A 21,459-nucleotide genomic window follows, 5' to 3' on the forward strand; every position below is an offset into this window, starting at 1 on the left:
AATTATTGTAACATGGCTAGTTTGCCAGTGCCAGTTTTGCAGTTCACATTAGGTCTGTGCACTTTAAGACTAGATGCTCTTCTCTATCTCAACCATCCCTTTACATCAGTTCAGAGGAAGCACATGTGGAGCAAGCAGGTGAACCGTGGATTTTGTTTATGATGAAAGGCATTGTGTGTGATTACAAACCCAGGATACAGGCAGAAGGAGAGAGGCAGTCTTCTCCACAGACTCTTCTGACAAAAATTCCCTGGAAGCCTCGTGGTGAGGCTTAGGCCAGTTTAATTACATTCCCCGGGGAGTGAAATTTTTCACAGCCGTCAGTGATGTCGTTGAGTCAGCTTAACTTCGTAGTGTAGACCAGCCCTAAGTTTAGGCATTGCCCCAGGTTACATCTACACTGCATACCACTGGTGGCAGCATGTAGAGTATGTGCAGCGGTGAAAAGCTGGCTGCATCCACACTGCGATGTGTAGTCACATATGTCGTTGAAAGACTCTGGTGGAGGGAGGCAGCGCCCCTTGCCAGAGCCTTTCCTTGCTGGAGGGAAAGCCTTGCTTACTTCAGTGACTTCAAATTCCTCAGTTTCTGTTTCTCCTGCAGTTCTCCTGATTAGGGAAGGTTGCATCATAAGATTGGAAAAAATGAGCGTATGAGAAATCAGTTCTTCAGGTCTCTTGCTACTTTCTCTTTCTGTGCTAGTTTTGATCTACAGGTACTGAACAGAATAGTGAATAATGTGGCATGTTTTGTTTCCTTTCAGGACTAAAGGATTTATCTAAAATAAATCTCTAACCCTCCTCATCAAAACCTGTGTTAGCCCTTATCCTATTCCAGTGGCCAACTCTCTAATCCGTCTAGTTGCAGGCTTTTCCCTCTTTTTAAAGTGGATTTTTCTGTGTAATTTTAAACTTTATTATTCAATGTTCATAGTACAAGGAAGGATGTTGCCTTTTACCTGTATATTAAGACACTGTGTCTTTCTTTCCTAAAGCCAACGTTCCATTTATTCTTAAGGAAAGGATGTAATTTGAATCTGGAAGGGGTGGGGGGGGGCATACTATGTTCTGTTTCAGCATCTGATTTAAGTACTTGTTTGAGGATTAAGTGGCACAGTGACAATTTTATCAGGCCTTAGGTAGGGGGATAGAGCAGGGTGCAAAAGAAATTTTAAAATCTCCAAACTGAATCACTAGAGCTTTGCCTAATACCCAGAGACTTGTTTTGAATGAACAGATATCAGATTAACCCAGGAATATAAAGCTAAACTTCAAAAAGATGCAGACAAGGGATGAAAAGATTGTTTGTTTGTTTGTTTTTGTTTTTTAAAGAGAGAGAGGAGAATGGGCTCTAAAACCTGGCAAGCTGAGAACGTGACACAAGTTGTCCAGAACAAGAACATGGAGAAGCCACAGAAAAACATTTATTACTTTACATTTAAAAAAAACCCACTCATCAGTTCAACTGCCAGCCCCTTGGGTAAATGCCTGTTTCTAAAATAATTGCCCACTGGTTAGTATTTGGAACTAGTTTAGGCTAGATTTTGCCTAGAACACAGCCCACCATAAGGGAGCAGCCCAGGCAGCCATAATTTCTCACCTGATCAGGGAGGAGGTTGTAATTTTATTGCTGTCCTCCTGGCCGGGGGGTTGATGAGGGCAGATCTAAGGTTCTGCCTGTTCTCCATCCGTCCTGACTCCTACCCATCTTCCTATGGAAATAGTGGGTGAAGAATACCTGTTTACCCCTATGTGTCTGGCTCCACATTTTGGTAATGGAGTCAGATATCTGTCATCCAATCCTGTTTATTTAGAAAGAATGTGTACAGTCTGTTTCCCTGAACACAGTAGGAATTAAACAAGTGATTTGTTTTGCTCACAGTTCTAAGCTTCTTTTAGCATCACTTTGTCCCAAAAGCTGTTTCTCTAGCTTTTCTCTGGACCTCACGCTCAGTGCTTGGGCTGGTTGTCTCCTTGGCTTTCTACTACCTTCTTTGTGTCTGCTTCTGTGTGTTTCTTGATGCTTCTCTCTCTCTCTCTCACACAAATATTCAAAACTCCACCAATCAATCTTCTAGCCCCTGTGTTTGCTATATCAGTCCTTAGAGAAACTCCTTTGGGCCACATGGTTCATATTCTACTTAAGCCTTGCCATGGATCAGTGCTCTGTGAGGTGCTCCTATTGCTTCAGCCATCTGGTTTCACAAAGGAACTCAATTGCTTTTTACAGTCATCCTGAATGAAAGGTAGCTGTTACACCCACCAGCTTCAATGCAGTTTCCCAATGTATAACAGTATTGTCTTGGTTGCACATAACCTCTGCCCTACCTGAGAGGAGCAACCAGAGCGTAACACCTGAAGAACAAGCAACATTTTCTCCTCTTCAGAATATCAAAAGTGATATTCTCAACCACTCCTTCTGTTCCCTTGGACGGAAAGAACAGCATAAACATGGTGTTACTGCCACTAGGAGATGGCACTATTTCCCATCATAGAATCGTACTACAGGGGCAGAGAATGCCTTATGAGGAAAAATAGGGGCTTAAAATTTCTCTCTGTTCCTGGAGGATTGTATGAATACATAATTATTTTCTTTGCATTGCTTCAGATGCAGGGGAGTGAGAGATAGGGGGCAGGAAAGAATTCACATTAGTGCTAGTGATTCATATCTGTTACTCCCTCGGAGGATATGTATACTATTTCTTTAAAATTGTATCAAGATGCCATGCAGAACAGGACTGGGAGGTTTCTAGGAAGAAGTTCCTCAGTGCAGCAGTGAAAGAAGGACAGTGTTACAGCTCCTACTCTCTTCCTTAATCTAATAAGTACTTTGTACAGTGTTTAAAGAAAGTGATTGTTTCTGTGGTTCTTCAGTTTTGTCATGTGACATTCTTCATTGCAAGCAAAAGGGGAGGTCTGGATCACGCACTGACTTTTCTAAAAAAGCCCCATTGAAATCTATGGGTCTGATTCCGCTTTCTCTCTTATGCCTATGTGAATCAGATATATGTCTAGTGAAGTCCAGTATAATGACACCAGTTTAAAACCAGTGCAAGTGAGACGTGAAACCTTTTGGAAAGATATGAAATGCATCAGTTAATGATCTCTCTGACAGAAATCAGTGAAGAAAGAGGAGGAGCCAGTACAGAATAGAGATTAATAGGACATAAAGGGGATATTAAAATGTATTTTAATGGAGAGGAAATCATCCTAGTATTAGGAAACTTATGAGGAAAATAAAGGGAAATGATAGGGGAACTTCAGTGACAGTGAATTATTGTGATTGTTCTTTTTTCATTGGTATTTTCACCCATCTCTGCCAGCCATTTCAGATGGAGATCTCGCATAACCTCACATCTTTGTTACTTTTAAACATACACAATGCTCTGTGGTTGAAACTGCTGCACAGACAAGCTAGTGGTATCTGGGACTATTTGGATATTCCTCCAGAGTTGCAGATCCATGTCTATTCACAAAACAAGAGGGAAGATCTTTATAAAATAAAAGATTGAATTTTGAAAAGCTCTGCAAACACAGTTGAGCAAGCAATGAAATATACTGATGCAGAGCTAACCCTAGTTCTATTGAAACAGCAGCTTTGGCTGTGCAACTAAACGCATGGGTCTGCACTGTAGAGATAGAGCTGGCAATCTGCTGCCTGGCTGGCAGACCATTTAGTTCTCATTCCTTTTGCTCTTTACATGCACTTAATTTTTTCTCTGGCATGCACAAACAGTGCAACATCAGATTTTGACACATGCAAGCTATTGTCCCAAAGGATTCATTGAGCAGGCTGTCTTGCAGCTGCTGCATTTTCCACCAGTAAAATTGACAGTTACCTACTGAGTGGAGTTGCTAGGAGAAGGTGAATAGTCATGATTACAGCATATTCCTTCAATAACAACCTGTAGAGCTCTCTGATTTCTCTTCTGAAGGGATTTATACATGTCTTAGAGTCTCAACTTAACGTTTGTTCAATTATGTTGTTAAGAGGCTGGTAGATATTTATTCACTGAAGACCAATTCAGGATCATCTGAAGAGACAAAAGCTCTGGCATTTAAGCAGGCATTCATTTCTAACCCTGGTGCAGCTGATATTGGTTTCTACCATCTGCTTTCCTATTGCAGCCTGCTTCTCCAACCTGTACAGCAAAAATATATATATATATATATATATTTTTTTTCTGGATTGCTAAAGTCATTCACATTTATCCTGCAGGCAATGAATTCTAATACATTTTAAGGAAGCTTTTGTGCTTCAGTGCATATCCCTACAACAAACGAAGTGCATGGGGAAAGAGCTTGAGCCGTCAGTCAGTGAGTAGCATAGTAGCTGGCTCACATGTATGGAGTAGACTTGTGAGGTCAGAAGAGCCGTTTATAGTGCTGTATGCTTAGGGGGAGAAAGAGAGTGGATTTGTCTATCAAAATGAATAGCAATTCAACCAGACGCTTTCCTTAGAATTCCTTGTAATTCTGAAATGTTTTGATAGATGAGAGCTGCTCCTGTATAACGTGTGGCTCCTCTGACGTTTGTAGTGGACTAAGGAATGCTTTTACTTGCTGCTGAGCCTGACTGTAACTGTGTTACTGTAGGACAATTACCATGGGGGCTAGAGCTACCGAAACAGCCCGGGAACTGGAAGGCACCTCTTTAAAGTACCAAATAGGAGGACATACTGAGAAAATGTGGCAACGGCTCAAAGGAATGTGAGTAGATCCTCTCCTTGTTTTTGTGCTGTTTCCTGGGTCAGATCTGTTGCTTTTGAATGTGAGTAATGAATACAGGGGAGAATTATTTTATAAGCAGTTACTAGTATTTAATAGAAGAATGAAATGTCTTTTTAAAATATATGGTAGTTATTAGATTCAGTCACTTTGTTTAAGAGACACATGGGCAGTAAAATAACTATTGCCCAAATCCAAATGCAGGTAACCTCTTGTATCTGACTACCCACTACACTGTGACATTATTTTGCATGTACTATCTTCAGAATCAGCATTTTTATGGCTATGTCACCGTTAGAAATGGTTCCCTTTAGAGCTGGTACTTGTTCTCCTGGAAATGGTGGTACATTTAGGTAAGTATATAGCTGTCTGAGGTCCTCAAATTAGCTGTAATTCACACTGCTTGGGTGTGCAGGTGAATTAGCCTATATTGAGAGGGTCTTTGATATTCATAGGGATGCTGTATGATTCCTGTCTTGCATAGATTTCTTTTTTTTTTTTAAACACTTAGCTTAGTGACTATATAAGCCTCTAACATCTACAACATGCAGGCAATTTAAATGCCAAAGAATAAATCCATTAGCCAGTGTGTTCCTAAAGCCACAAAACTTTAATAGTTTGTTTAGAATGGCCAGTGCTCTAAAGGCTAATGTCAGTATATGTTACACTCAGATATTTATGTTACTTAAATAAGTTTCCCTCTTCAGTGTTTTGTGAGCAAGGGAACAGCATTAGCTTTCGGATGGGGAGGTTTGAAAGGCTATGCAACAGATGCTATCTAGTGTGTAAATAGCAGATGGAACATTAATTATTTTAATGTAAAACCTATGCTACATTACAGCATTTAGAGGATTAGATGCAGTACAGGAAGGTATAAATTTCCAGGCTTCCTGTGCCCAGGGTGGGGATTCATCCTGAGTGTGGGAAGGAGAGTTTTTACCACCTGTTTGCCTGCAGTATTCCTTCAATGGAAGTCAGCTTTAAGTCGTGATCAGGGCACTTTAGGAAACCAGCTGGCAAAGACAGTTGGTTACATGCACTGAATTATTTGGCCACTCTGTCCAACTCTGCGTGCTTTTGGGACAGTGATGGCCCCTGTGAACTCTAGAGAGGGTCCTGGTAGTAGAGGTGTTTCAGCCATTTTTCGTGCCACAACCTCACCTGATGGAGTTTCTATCACTGGAGATCACCACCAATCTTTATAGGGACTTCCATTGGTATAGATTTTAAGCTGACTTAGTATTTGTAAGGTTCTCTGCTATTACTAGCCTCCTAGATTAAATGTTTTCTTTCAACTGTCTCTAATTAGTAAATTGGGTCAGTTTTATTATGATAACTAATTAATGTAATAAAAACAGCCTCACTCCATACCGCATATCAAAGCAATAAGGTTAATTCCTTTGAGACTATGTAAAGCAATGCAAAGAGTTTGAGGCTTATCAAACCCAAAAGGAATCTGAAAATCACAATATGCCCATATCGTAAGTAGGAGCCAACCCCACAAACATTGTTTCTCCTATAGGACTTGTTAAAGCTAAAACATTTTACAGTATTCTAAAATGAAAAAATATTATTTTGACAGATAGAACCAGCTGAGCACTTTCCTCAGCCTCTCCTATGATTTCATTGTGAGATTGTGAATATTACAAAGAATATTGAATGAATTGAGTCTAAATGTTAATTGTTTCAGGGGAACTCTTTAAAGACCATATTTATTCAAAGCAGGAAATAGTGAGGAAAGGGACTGATTTCAGTGCGCACACAGTGGTATTAAAACAAGTGTTCCAGGGATGGGGTGAGTGGAGCAGGACTGGAACATGTATCCTGGTTCTGAAGAAGAATCTCTATTTATAAATTAATTACTAATTAGCTAAGGGAATTGACTTCTCATAGGTGAAGTACATGATGGTGTCTGTTAAGGGAAATTAACATAACTCTAAAGTCAAATTCCACTGTTAGTTGTCCATGCACGGTTCTCATTGAAGGTGATGGGAGCTATGCTTGTAATTCCAGAACAGAATTTTACCCGTGGGAGCTCAACAAAGCCCATGACTCTATCTCAGTTTCATCAGTTCAAAACTGTGGTTTCAATAAGGCTTTCATTGTCACTTGTGAGGAGACCATGAGGATTTCTCTGGCCTGCAAACTGGCCCAAATTAATCTTTGAGTTTCATATGAGTTTTATTTTGTTGTATTTAATTTCAATAAGAAGAAGCTAGGTTGTGTTTAATAGCTGCATGCTGCATCTGTATGCATAGTTCGTTTTTTTTCTGTCAGAATTTCAAATATAAGCATTATATAGGGAGTTCTGCAGATTATTCCAAGATGAAAGACACCTTAGTTCAGTCTGAAACCATTTGCCTTTTGATTATCAGTGGAATATTTTGGAAGTATCAGCAAATGTAATTGTTTGACTAAGTATTAACATGCAAGTCGTCATCAGCCCAGAATCCAACCAGAATAACTGGTTTGGGCATTATGGATATGGTGGGACAAAAGAAGTTTTTTCCTTCCAGGGAATGGAATGGCTTTCCAGGCTGTAGCAACCCTATTGCCCTAATACACTTCTTCTGTGGTGGAGCCCTGGAGATTTAACAGGATTGAAACCTTTGGCCATGCCCCATCTCCATGTGATCTATGTGGCCCTGGAGTCACCAGAGAGCTGATCTGCAGGCTGTGCAGAGGACAGTGGACGTGCATCTCTGCCTGTCTACCCCAAATCTGTCTGCGTTGCTTGTGCATGAAAACTGCTGGCAAAGTGCTGGCCTTCTGTGGCAGTGGAGAAGAGGGCCAGATTTGCCCCAAATGAATGATTGCATAATACTCGATTCTGAGTTCATAGGTGACAGGGTTCACAATATCACATTCCTGGAATAGGAGTGTCTTGACCTGAGCTGCTGTTCCTTGAATTAAGACACTTTGGATATTAAAAGTGTGAAGTCCAGATGTGTTGGTACTTCAGGGAGAAGCCAAAACAAGCTGGTATCTCACTTAATAAAACAAATAATAAATGAGCCAAATTATTCCTTTAATTACTCACTCCTTACACAAACTGCACTTAAAGGAATAGTGGCAGAAGTCTCTGATGCTGCTGGTAGAGCTCATACCGCCCGTCTGAACTGCAGTTTTATACAAGCATCATTTACAACCCCCCCCCCATATCTTAGTGTTAGGAGCAAGTTTCACTCGAAGAACTGAAGCTTATACATGAGAAAAGAATTTACTTTTCATATAGGAATATTTGGCCTCTCTTCATTGTGCTAGAACTTTGGAATCTAAAAGTTTGGGAGGGATTTAATTCAGGGATATGGTTAGGGTTCGTATCTAGCTAGAATTGTTTCTGTTATGCAACCTGTAATTGTTTTAGAAGGAGAAAGTGGGTTATGTTCATCACTGCTCTAAGACCCTCTTTTGTGCTAGCTTAGCTGGAACACAGGGGCCATTGGACAGGCATAAGACCTGGGGAGAAATACCTCTGTTGCGGGAACACCCTTTTCATCTTAGTGCCAACTGTGTAATAGGGGTGGGCTTGGTTGTGTTGGGAGTGGGAGGAGGGGTGGTCAGGTCAGACCTGCAATCTAGTGATTCTGTACTCCTGCAGAAGTCCATACAAACTGTTACAGTATGTGAAAGCAGTCCTAAGGGCTTGCCTTAGTGTGTACCAAAGGCTGAACTGGCCCCTACAGCCCCTGAGTAGGGAAGGCACAAATGGTCTTCCCTCTGCTAGTGCTGGCATCAGTGCAGGGGTGAATCTGCTCTTCAGTCATTAATTAATGGAAACATTAAAAAAAATATAGACAAGTGTCTTCCTCAGTTTATGGTTAATTACCAGGGGAGAACATTTTAAAGGAGAATAATAGTCATACATTTTTAAGGCTAGAAGGGACCAGTGTGTTCACCTTGTCTGACCTCCTATAAAGGCTATGGAACTTCACCCAATGATTCTAGCATCAAACCCATAACTTCTTTCTTGTATCATAACTAACAAATCAACCCAGTCATCTCTCCTTTGTTTTTCTTAGTTTTCTGTACACATTTTTACTTTATACAGCATTTGGTGCTTAAATTTGTTGGATTCTTTTTCTCTTCTGCTCCACCTGCTTGATCCAAGAAAGTTCAGGAAAGTCTAGACTATTGCTACTGCAATTATTGCTGTAGCAAACAATGTAATGTCATAAACAGAAGAAAGAAGATGGTCTGGAAGGTGGATGGACACGATAAAAATATCTAGCTATAGAAAAATCTCATTTAATGTGTAACTATCTACGGTGTTGGCAAATTGCTGCTTCTTTTCTAACGTAAAAAAAAAAAAAAAACCTTTAGAGGAAAATCAGACACGTCATTAGGTAGTCTCAAGTTTTCATTAGAACTAAAGCTAAATGGAATTGAAGTAAAATTAAACCCGTTACATGTTAAATATAATGTTTGACGAGAACAGAAGAATTGAGGACATTTTATTATAATATACCTAGAATGATATACATGCCATTAAGTCTATAGTTACAGTGAGAGAGTTTTCCATTATAAATCATGAACTTGTTCTTTTGATTTCTGAAGGTTAAAGTAAAATGTTGCTGTGTCCATCGGTTAAGCAAGACTTTTTATGTGGATAGCTTTGTAACCTACAAACAAGATTTTTTTTTTATTATTATTGTTCAGTCACTGTAGATGTTTTAGTACTTCAGTTGCATGACCATGTTAGCACTGTAGAGGGACTGGAGTCCTGGCTTAGCGTATTATGACAATAATATTCTTTTGCCATTAGAAAAACAGTTCATCTGTTGTAATGTACAGGAGGCGTAGTTACCTGTTCTATCTCACATTGAGTATTGCCACAAGTCAAGACTGGTTTTGATGGCTAGGTTAAGATGGAATCCTACAATTTACAATGGGTGGATGGATTGTGTAGAGGACTCTATTGAAGTTGGTTGTAAAATTGCAGAGTTAGGGCCCTACTTTGTAACATTCCTAGCTACGCCTGGGAATGCCAGTTTCAGGCCTACATAGGTCACATCATATCAATTTTTATGTGTTACTGAACGGTAGAGCATAAGCAAAGTGAGATATTGTAAGGGATATTTTCTTGAAGATATGTGGAGGGATTGAAGTAAAAATGTCTTTTTTATTTCAAAATTATTACAAAGAACAAATATCTAAAATATTACTTTAATTTAAAGAGTTGAGGGCTAATTTATAATACAAACTAGAAATAAAATCAATGACCTACAGTTTTCTGCTAAGCTCAGACTTCTACTTCCTTCCACATTAAATTTAGCAGTTTCTAAACTCTACTAAAGGATGTTTCCTTGTCTGTGTAACTCTGCCCTCTTTATAGGAAGGGATTACACGTAATCCATCACCTAAATAATTATATTCTCCTTCTTCATATGACCACTTCCCCCTTGACTTAACTTGCAGGTGCTGCAGACTGTTTAATATAAACCCTTTAATATAAAATTCCTTTGGTAAAACCACATTCTTTACGTTAGTCAACAAAATGTCTACAACGAAAGGGTCAGTTATTAAACTGCATTTTCCCAAAAGCTATTGGCTAGAGTTCACATTAACCTTGCTTGTATAAGAAGCCTCTGGTTCTGGCGGTAATTCTACTAAAGGGAGCTGTAGAACGCAACTTGCGTACCTGGGTACAGGGCTGGATTAACTCTCCTGTGGGCCTGGGACTGTTAGAGTTTGTGGGGCCCCTATATACGAATCGTCTTCCTAATTTAGAACAAAAGATCACAATTATGGCATTGAGGCTATTAATGCTATACTAAACTTGCCTTCTAATTAAGGCTGTTCTGTGGTTACATTTCAGTCTTAAAACATGTAAAATATAGTTGTTAATACAAAATAGCCTACTTCTTACCTTAGAACAGCTGTTATATTAGTTTCTTTCTGGGAGGGAGCTTGGGTGCAGGAAGGGGTTCCAGGCTGGGGCAGAGTGTTGGGATGCAGGAGAGGTGTGGGGTTTGAAAGAGAGTTTGGGTGTAGGAAGGGATTCTGACCTGGGGCAGAGGGGGTTCAGGTGAAGGAGGGGTGCGAGTTGAAGGCTACGACCAGTAGGTGCTTACCACAGGCAACTCCCGGCCAGCCGGCGGTGCAGCAGAGTTCAGGCAGGCTAACTGCCATTCCATGCTGCTCCTGCAAGCTGCCAGCTGCTGCCACCTATCTGCGTGCCCCTGCAGGCAGGGGGACCGCATGTCTCCTTCACTGCCCGCACTTGTAAGCGCTGCCCCCCACAGCTCCCATTGACTGGTTCCCAATTGGTCAATGGAAGCTGCAGGGATGGTGCTGGGGATGGGGGCAGTGCATGGCGCCTCCGCCCTACTCCTCCCCCGTGCCAGAGACATGCCAGCAGCCAGCCACTTCCGGGAGTGGCGTGGGGCCATGGCATGCAGGCAGCTTGCTTGAGCCCTGCTGCCCCGGGCCCTACTTCGCCCGAGGCCCTGGGCTGCAGCCCTTAAAGCCCTTGCATTAATCCAGCCCTGCCTGAGTAAGTAGGAGCTTCTCATCATACGTTATTTAGTTACATAAGCAAATATAATATCCCTTTCCCTCTGCCCCCCCCCGCAAAACACACCAGAAAACAGAGCCCTAATAAGGTACCAGTTAACAATGCTTAAATATATTACTTTGTATCCAATAGGGTAACCATTTGTCCTTATTTTAAGGAACCTTTTTTCGTTTGATGTCAATGCCCCTTGTATCAGAGGGGTAGCCATGTTTGTCTGGATCTGTAAAAAGCAACAAAGAGTCCTGTGGCACCTTATAGACTAACATGTATTGGAGCATAAGGTTTCATGGATGCGTACCCCCTTCGTCGGATGCACGCTCCTTGTAGAATCCATGTATTTTTTACCAGTAATGTAGCAAAGAATCCTATGCTATTGTACAAATGGAAGATTTTGTACCATATAAAACTTTTGGCACAAACATAATATTGAGTGGTAGAATGTCCGTTAAATAAGCTTATCATATATTTTTCAAACATTTGTCATTTATTTTCTTAAAATATATTGGTCCCTCTATATACCAGCTCACTCTGGGTTGCACATAGCAACATATATATTTAACGTGTATGTGTATATCAATCATCCACATCTCCTTGTTTTTCAAGGGCTAGATCCTATCAGTTCAGTAGAGAAAGCATGCAAATGTCTAGGGTAGAAACAGGGAACTGGATTTAACGGGCTAGATTCTTGGCTGATGTAGATTGATGTAACTCCACTGAAAAATGTCCCAAAATGTTGAAGTCACTGATGAATACAAATGAACTCTGTAGCTATTTGGTAGCTTGTAGTAATCAAGGCTGCCACTGTATTTTCCTATAGGGGATGTCATGCTAGGAAATTTAATTTGTTTGTTTGGAGAATGCTTGATCGATATTTTTCCAATCTTTTTTTTTTTAATGACGTATAATGTAGAGGATCATTTTCAGGTGTTAGATAAGTTTTAGGTAATCCATTCAACTCCCACCCCCACTAATTAGTGCTAAAACAGATGATGTCAGAATATTCGATAGCGATAACTCTTGCTTTACAGCTGCTCCTGAAACAATCCAATTTATACAGAGCAGATACTTAGAGAAATGCAAGTGATTAAGTACCTAAATGTTTTGGATATCCACTTGATGTTATAATTATAACACTTTGAAATCATTTCTATGGAGAGGCTGCCAGAGAGAACCAAGGCCTAACTAGCCTATGTCGGCCATGTAAACTACACCTGGGAGCATGTAGGTGCTCCAGGTTGAGGCTCTTTAGCCAACTAGCCAGGGAGAAGCTGACTTGTACAAGCAGGAAGCTGACCAGATCGGAAGGGGAGTCTCAGGATGATGAGAGTTCTATTGGTGGGGAAGGCCTTGGTGTGTAAGCTGTATGGGAGCCTCCAGGAAGAAGTGCAGACTCCTGTATGGGAAGAGCCCTGAGTTAGGACTTTGAGGTAACTGGGGAAGCCCAGAAGAAAAACTGAGAGACCTGGGGGGAAGAGAGACAATAGGGAACCTCTGGTTGTTGGCTTAGAGAGGAGAACTGGTGGTGTGCCTTGGGAGAGGCTCAGCTGTTTGGATCTGACTGTAGGTGGTGAGTTGAACCACAGAAATAGTGCTAATTCCTGTGATGGTCCCTGGAGCAAGGGGTCAGGTTCCAGGAAGGCAGTCCTGGACCTGGTGTGCAAAGGGAACAAAGAACAAAAGACACCCACAAGGAGCATGAGAAACAAAGACTAAAAGAAAAAGCCTAGCAGGGGTGGAACACCAGTTGCTGTTGCATTAGGACTCCCAGGGGGCAAAGCTCGTGTATGTGTGAGTGCTCTGCTGAGAGTGAGAGAGAACTGTGAGTCCAGGTCAGGAGGGATGAAGGATGTTCTGTTTACATCATCTGGAACTTTGAGTAGCTCAGGGTTTGAACTTTAAGTGACTTGGCCACAGGGCTGAGCCATGGAAGACCCATCGAGAGACATACGGCCTGCAGGAGGTGCTGCAGCCCAGGATGCAGTGAAATTTTGCACCAACACAAGGGGTTCTCTAAAGGTGCATGCACCCCTTAACAGAGGCCTAATCTCAGATTTACCCAAACTGGGCTTATAACCATAGATGGTGCTATAATATTTAAACTAGGCTTTAAAAGTGAACTGAGAATTAGCAGTGCTCCTATTACTATTTCCATCCAGCCCAGCCTATTGCTGACATCAGCTCTGTTAGTGGGGAAGAATGTAAATCTGTCTGCACTATTTCAATTACTACTACTGCTGCTTCCGTTCCATAACGATCACTAAATGTCTGCATCCAGGATTTATAGACTCATAGACTTTAAGGTCAGAAGGGACCATTATGATCATCTAGTCTGACCTCCTGCACAAAGCAGGCCACAGAATCCTACCCATCCACTTCTATAACAAACCCCTAACCTATATGGTTGAATATAATCCATCCAGTACATTTTGTGGCCAATTTTGTTGTTTGTTGAATGACTCTTTACAGCAGTGGAAGCTTGATTATTTCTAGTGAGACCTGTTGAGACATGGTAGAGTTTTAGAGCTAGCTCAATAGCGACCATCCAAGCATAATGTTCTCTGGTGCAGTGTTCTTTAATAGGCAGAGATCTAAAGGAGGATTTTCTCCCATGTAAGTACTCCTGCTCCATTATCTATCTATTGTTTGACATTGGCTGCAGTTTATTCGACCCAACCTATTTGCAGACTTTTGGCGCCCCCAGGAAAACAAGTAGCCTCTATAAATATTATTTGGACATTTCATTGGTGTGAATTTCCCTGATATATAGTGTGTTTGGAGGCAGTGACATCGGAACGGTTCACTGCTGGAGTGATTTATGCCTGAGGACACTAAGAAACAGACTGCAATGCAGTATTTACTTTTCTTTTCTTGTTCATACACTGTATTGAAATACTTCATGGCGTGTGAGAATTCAAAGGAGGCAAAGCCATTGTAGGTCTTACTGTTGTTTCACTCTGCAGAGCTAATTGAGGAATCAGTATCAAACATTACTTTTCCTGCACAGTTGTGTACTGTTTCATCTCTTTGTTTTGAATGGTTTATTTCCTTAATGAAATGTTCTTTCACCTCTCTATTTTAAGTTGTTTTTATAATAAGAACTGATGACTCTGACTCTTCTTGCTCCTTACTGTAGCTGTATGTGAATATGCTCTGTATTTCCTAACCCAGACTATTCTAGATTGAGATAGTTGAGGGGCAACCACCCTGATCTCTGTCATTGATCTCAGATAGAGTTGGGAGTTGCAAGTGTTCGCACTTTTAGAGTCAGGGAATCTTTCACCTGTTAGTGGCATCCGTTCATATCTTAGTGCGCAGATAACCAAATCAGAATAAGCGCCACCCCACTGAACTCCACTAGACCTGTGTGGAAACTGAAATTCCCATTCCACAGGCAATTCTGAAATTATACAAGAAAATCATTCTGAAATGAGACAAATAATCCAAATTCTGAAATTTCCAGTGGAATCCCAAAATCTTTCTATGAAAAAATTAAAATGACACATTATTTTGACCTGTTCAACATGTTTTTGAGGCTCCCCAAGGTGTCTAGGGCTCTGACAGCCTGCTGTATGGAGATCCTGGGGCTTGGGAGCCAGGGCTTCCAGACTGCTGAGAGACTGAGCTCTGGCTCCAGGGCAGTCTACCTTATGAGCTGCCCAAAGGCCTTGTAGCTCCAGCTCTGAGGCATCCCAATAGGCAGGTTGTTGAGGAGTAGGGGAGCTGTAGAGATGGGAATTATTTTCCTACATAAAATTTTCCCATGGAAAGTGAGTTTTCTGTTGGAAAGTAATTATCAGCTCTATCACCCTGGTCAGTCTCAGCAGCTAGGCCAAGGACTGAATAGGCCACTAACATTTGAATGCGTCTCTCTACCCCTGGACGTGCTTCATCTTTTATTGAGGCGTTATGTAAAGTTTCGTCTGCCACTGCCTGTGCCATTCCTGTTCTCTGGTAAAATGGGAGATCAGTCTCCAGGGCTGTCGAGCTTACCCATGTCAAGTATCAACCTCATGAAGAAACTTGCACAAATACAGACAGATATCATCTTCCTTTCCAAATGCAAACGGGTGGACATCATACCAAATGGACTAAAGGTAAAAAATCCACTGCTATCTACATACTACACAGATAGACCACAGTAGAAGATTATGCCATATTAACACTATCAAAGAAAACTGAACACCTGATCAGCATCTATGTGCAGCAAAAGCAGGAAAACATCAAAAAAAGAGCTCTCTAACCTGGAGACTTTCCAATAACCAAAACTCCATAATAACGGACTTCACTAAAATAAGACAGGAGATTACAGCACTCACTTCACTCTTCTACATAAGGAAAAAGGACCATAAGCGTGTAACTCCTACCTGCCACATGGGGACACAACCGTAGTACCCACACCACCCAGCATACATCAATCCTATCCAACTACACACTCAGCCAGAAGAAAAGTCTGTCTCTATCTCGGGACTCTCTTCTGCCCTCCCACCCCCCACCACATATGATACAGTTCTGTGGCGATCTGGAAGCCTACTTTCGCCGTCTACGACTCAAGAATACTTCCAGGACAAACTGAACGTGCACTGATACACAGGTACCCGCCCACCAACAGCACAAAGAAAGAAGAACTCCACATGGACTCCTCCGAGTCGAAATGACAGCTGACCTATACATTGAATGCTCTGCTGACGTGCAAAGGCAGAATCGTGAAAAACAACAACCACTGCCTCAAATAACCTAAAGTTGTGGCAGAACGCAAATGCATCCACACAGCCTCAGAAACCACCCTGACATTATCATCAAAGAGGCTGATAAAGGAGGTGCTGTTGTCATCATGAACAGGTCTGACTACCAAAAGGAGGCCGCCAGACAACTCTCCAATACCAAATTCTACAGGCCACTTCCCTCAGATCCCACTGAGGAATACACTAAGGAACTGCACCATCTACTCAGGACACTCCCTACACTAAACACCGGAACAAATCACATACCCTTAGAGCCACGACCAGGTTATTCTATCTACTACCCAAGATCCACAAACCCGGAAATCCTGGACGCCCCATCATCTCGGGCATTGGCACTCTCACTGAAGGACTGTCTGGATATGTGGACTCTCTACTCAGACCCTATGCCACCAGCACTCCCAGCTATCTCCGTGACACCACTGATTTCCTGAGGAAACTACAATGCATTGGTCACCTCCCAGAAAACACCATCCTAGCCACCATGGATGTAGAGGCTCTCTACACAAACATCCCACACACAGATGGAATACAAGCTGTCAGGAACAGTATCCCTGATGATGCCACAGCACAACTGGCTGCTGAGCTCTGTGCCTTTATACTCACACACACAACTATTTCAATTTGATGACAATATATATCTCCAGATCAGTGGCACTGCTATGGGCACCCGCATGGCCCCACAATACGCCAATATTTTTATGGCTGACCTGGAACAACGCTTCCTCAGCTCTCGTCCACTCACGCCCCTTCTCTACCTACGCTACATTGATGACATCTTCATCATCTGGACCCATGGGAAGGAGACTCTAGAAAAATTCCACCACGATTTCAACAACTTCCACCCCACCATCAACCTCAGCCTGGACCAATCTACACGGGAGGTCCACTTTCTAGACACCACGGTGCAAATAAGTGATGGTCACATTAACACCACCCTATATCGAAAACCTACCGACCGCTATGCCTACCTTCATGCCTCCAGCTTCCATCCCGGGCACATCACACGATCCATTGTCTACAGCCAAGCACTGAGGTACAACCGCATCTGCTCTAACCCCTCAGACAGAGACCAACACCTACAAAATCTCCACCAAGCATTCTCAAAACTACAATACCCGCACGAGGAAATTAGGAAACAGATCAACAGAGCCAGACGTGTACCCAGAAGCCTCCTACTGCAAGACAAACCCAAGAAAGAAACCAACAGGACTCCACTGGCCATCACATACAGCCCCCAGCTAAAACCCCTCCAACGCATCATCAGGGATCTACAACCCATCCTGGACAATGATCCCACACTTTCACAGGTCTTGGGTGGCAGGCCAATCCTTGCCCACAGACAACCTGCCAACCTGAAACGTATTCTCACCAGCAACTGCACACCGTACCATAGTAACTCTAGCTCAGGAACCAATCCATGCAACAAACCTCGATGCCAACTCTGCCCACATATCTACACCAGCGACACCATCACAGGACCTAACCAGATCAGCCACATACCATCACTGGTTCATTCACCTGCACGTCCACCAATGTAATATACGCCATCATATGCCAGCAATGCCCCTCTGCTATGTACATCGGCCAAACTGGACAGTCACTACGGAAAAGGATAAATGGACACAAATCAGATATCAGGAATGGCAATATACAAAAACCTGTAGGAGAGCACTTCAACCTCCCTGGCCACACTATAGCAGACCTTAAGGTGGCCATCCTGCAGCAAAAAAACTTCAGGACCAGACTTCAAAGAGAAACTGCTGAGCTTCAGTTCATCTGCAAATTTGACACCATCAGCTCTGGACTAAACAAAGACTGTGAATGGCTTGCCAATTACAGAACCAGTTTCTCCTCCCTTGGTTTTCACACCTCTACTGCTAGAACAGGGCCCCATCCTCCCTGATTGAACTAACCTCGTTATCTCATATATATATATATATATATACACACCTACCCCTGGAAATTTCCACTACCTGCGTCTGACGAAGTAGGTATTCACCCACGAAAACTCACACTCCAAAACGTCTGTTAGTCTATAAGGTGCCACAGGATTCTCTGCTGCTCTTACCCATGTTTTAACTCAAAAATAGTTCAAATTCAGAGAGGTGCCAGATGAGGAGACTAAGGGCTTGATCGTACACGTTGTGAGCTTTGTCATTGACTTCACTGTCAGTAGGAGCAGGACCTATTAGCGGTGCTTGGAATCGAGCATAGCAAAGTGCCTTTCCCAACACAGTTCTGCAAATATCCATTTGTCATAACTAGCAGCCCCCTTTTTATTTCACTCCTAAGCTATTGAGCAGGCACTATTAATTTATTTTTGAGAAAATAGGGACTAGAATGAGACTACTAAGCTTATATACATGAAGCACAATATACTGATTATTGTAGGGGCCTAAGAACTAATGTTGTTTTTCTGTGGAGTTCCTGATTTGGATACAAGCACGATTAAGAGACAGGCATTGGATATATGCTCCTGAGCAAGAGCACTTACATTTGGTGTATATGTTTGCTTCTTTAGACTGTCTCCAATCAGGAGCGGCGCCAGGGTTTTTGGCACCCTAGGCGGGGGTCCTTCCGCACTCCCAGTCATTGGCAGCAATTCTGCAGCGGGGGGTGGGGGGTCCTTCCGTGCTCCCAGTGTTCCGGGCACTTCGGTGGCAGGTCCCGGAGCGAGTGAAGAACCTCCCGCAGAATTGCCGCCGCCGACCCCGACCCAGAGCGCGGAAGGACCCCTGCCGCCAAATTGCTGCCGCGGGCAGCAAAATGCCACCCTCCCAAATCCTGGCTCCTTATGCGACCACCTAGGTCAGCTAAATGGAAGCGTCGGCCCTGTCTCCAATCATATTGTTCGTGTTACACTGAAATATGCTGTAATAAGACTATATAACTGTTGTCATCTGAGACCTTCATGGAAACAAGCTGGTTATCTCCTGAGGCCATCTCAGGAAGTAAAACTGTAAATAAATTATATGGTAGGAAATAATGGGAAATGTAACTTAGAAGTGGCTACAGCTGTTTTCTGACTTAGGTGCATTTTAAAATGTTTGGAATGTTTCAAACTTAACCTTTTGTGCAACCCAAGTACCCACTTTATGGGTAGATCGATTGCGCTATTTGTGAGAAACAGCACGCTTTAGAATCCCATCTCTTTTCTAATGAATTTTAAACAGACTGATTTTAATATTAATTGCTCTTTCTAAAAATACCCTCATGAGAAAATCGGTTGATTTACATGCCACAGTGAGACTTTTTATAAAATATGCATTTAAACAGATCAGTGATAGGTGCAATTGTTTCCCTTAATAAACTGGAAGTTTAGATAGTATTAGTTAAAATAATTTGTTTTGAATCATTGTGCAGTTAATATGAATTGCACATTGAAAAGTGATTGTGTTCATTTGGATCCTGGAACTTCTCTATGCTGCCAGCAACACACAAATGAATATAATGCATATGAATTCTTGCATAAAAGGGTTAATATGTTTAGGCTCCATATGCTTCTGAACTTACATAATTAGCTTCCTGGCTGTGTAATGAATAAAACTGTGAGCAGCTCATACAATTAATTTGTTGTTGGGTGAGTTATGTCAGAGAAACTTTAGCATAGTAGGTAGGAAAAGATAAAGCCAGTTAATCAGAATTTACATTTTTATAGATGCCAGATAACGAGGGTGCAGGACCAATGACACCTAATTCTGGGTTTGTAACCCCCCCCCCCACCAATACACACATTCCTTGGCTACAAATATGTTACGTCTAGCTTTGGTTATATCCTTTGGTTTGCGATAGGGCATGAATGGGGAACTTTTTCCCCACTACATATTGTGTAAAGATGTAAATGGCACATGGTATGGGGGGGGGAGGGGCAGTGATATGTCCACATGCCAGATGAGGGGGAAAGGAGGGCTGTGTTTGTGTTTGTGGGCTAAGAGACGCACAGCTGCTTGTCTGCTCTACAGATGGGCCCTAGCCAAAATATTAGAATACCCTTAGGGAAGTTTGTAGTTAAATCCAAACTTTCTGACTAGCTCTTATCTCTGTAATGTGCTACTCCAAAACGTGTGTCCAAACCCCTCTAAACTTTTGGGAAGACTGGGATTCATGCTTTTTTAAGCATTAAGAATAAAGATTTCTAGGTCTAGTATGAGATTAAGTTTTGCTTATAAAAGACAGATACCAAACCTTGGCCTGCCTTGACTTTTTATTTTACAATTTTTTTGAGAGGAGAGCAGAGGCACCTGACAGACAGTGTGTGTATATAATTTAACTGGAGACTTGCCTGTCGATTAATGTTAGAGACTGCTAACGTTAACATGTTAGAGCTGTGCAATTAGAGGTGCTTAAATTAGATAACAACAAACATGTTTAAGTGTTTTTATGTTGTCTCCTTCCAGAAAACTGAGATTATAGTTTGTTAGGCTCAGGTGGGTACATCCTGTATGATCAATCTGAGGCTTTCCTGTCACCTGTTTCTATATTTTCTTACACTCTTGGGTCATACTCAGGTTTTCCTAGCTCTAGTTAAGACATACACCTCTACCTTGATATAACACGACCTGATATAACGTTGTAAAGCAGCACTCCAGGGGGGCAGGGCTGTGCACTCCGGCAGATCAAAGCAAGTTCAATATAACGTGGTTTCACCTACAACGCGGTAGATTTTTTGGCTCCTGAGGATAGCGTTTTATCGGGGTAGCCTGTGTCATGTACACCTCTATCTTCTCCTGTTGTACCCCTGTTTAGTTCTACCACAAGGCTATATTTTACCCTCTAACATTACATAGAACTTCCTTTCATGTTAGTGCATTCTTCATGGAGCATATACCTCACAAAATATGATTGTTTACTCATTCGCAACAAACAGCAGCAAACTTTTGGGAGAGATATATATATCTCACACATACACTAGGTTGCTCAGGATCATGCATGTTCTTCATGCTTAGAATGAGTTGCTCATGTAGAAGGGATCATATTCACACTTATAGCTTCTCATTCTCACTGTTACTACCTGGACATAATTAGACAAGGTGCAAAGTATGGGAAAATAAAACATTACTCTGTGTGTGGGAGTGTTCTAATATTCTGCTACAGAAGATCTTCACTTCAGAAAGCCAAGGTATTACAAATTTCATTCTCTTTCGTTCTTTATCATACTGTGGCATTGTATTGTTTATATGTGTCCTGTTTAGGCTAGTGCACAATCAATGTTACATGAATGTAGGAACCACATCCCCTAACACGTGGTGAAAGTAGTAGTATCGAATCCATTTGACAGCTTCAGTCTCTTGTGCCAGTCTCACTTGGCATACTGTATTTGATAAACATTGCAGCCAAAGACCAAAGCAACAAGTAGGAGTTGGATGACTGTCTGATGACTGCATGCTATCTCCTACAAATCTCTGCAAAGACCTTCTGGCATGGAATGGTAACTCAGAATGTCTTTATCAGCACAAAAAGAGCACCTTCCTCT

General features: G+C 41.9%; 1 protein-coding gene across 4 annotated transcripts in view; it reads left to right on the forward strand.

Moving 5' to 3' along the window:
• Window positions 1-4,223: 4,223 nt before the first annotated feature.
• The window catches only part of PDE1A (phosphodiesterase 1A), a 272,702-nt gene continuing 255,466 nt past the window's right edge, over window positions 4,224-21,459 (forward strand). For all 4 annotated transcript variants that reach the window (XM_032783797.2, XM_032783800.2, XM_075070071.1 and 1 more), the window contains exon 1: window positions 4,224-4,709. In XM_032783797.2, the coding sequence (XP_032639688.1) occupies window positions 4,606-4,709 (104 nt within the window). In that variant the 5' untranslated portion in view covers window positions 4,224-4,605. The remainder of the gene's footprint in view (window positions 4,710-21,459) is intronic.

This window comes from Chelonoidis abingdonii, chromosome 10, assembly GCF_003597395.2.
Source record: "Chelonoidis abingdonii isolate Lonesome George chromosome 10, CheloAbing_2.0, whole genome shotgun sequence".
Classification (NCBI taxonomy): domain Eukaryota; kingdom Metazoa; phylum Chordata; order Testudines; family Testudinidae; genus Chelonoidis; species Chelonoidis abingdonii.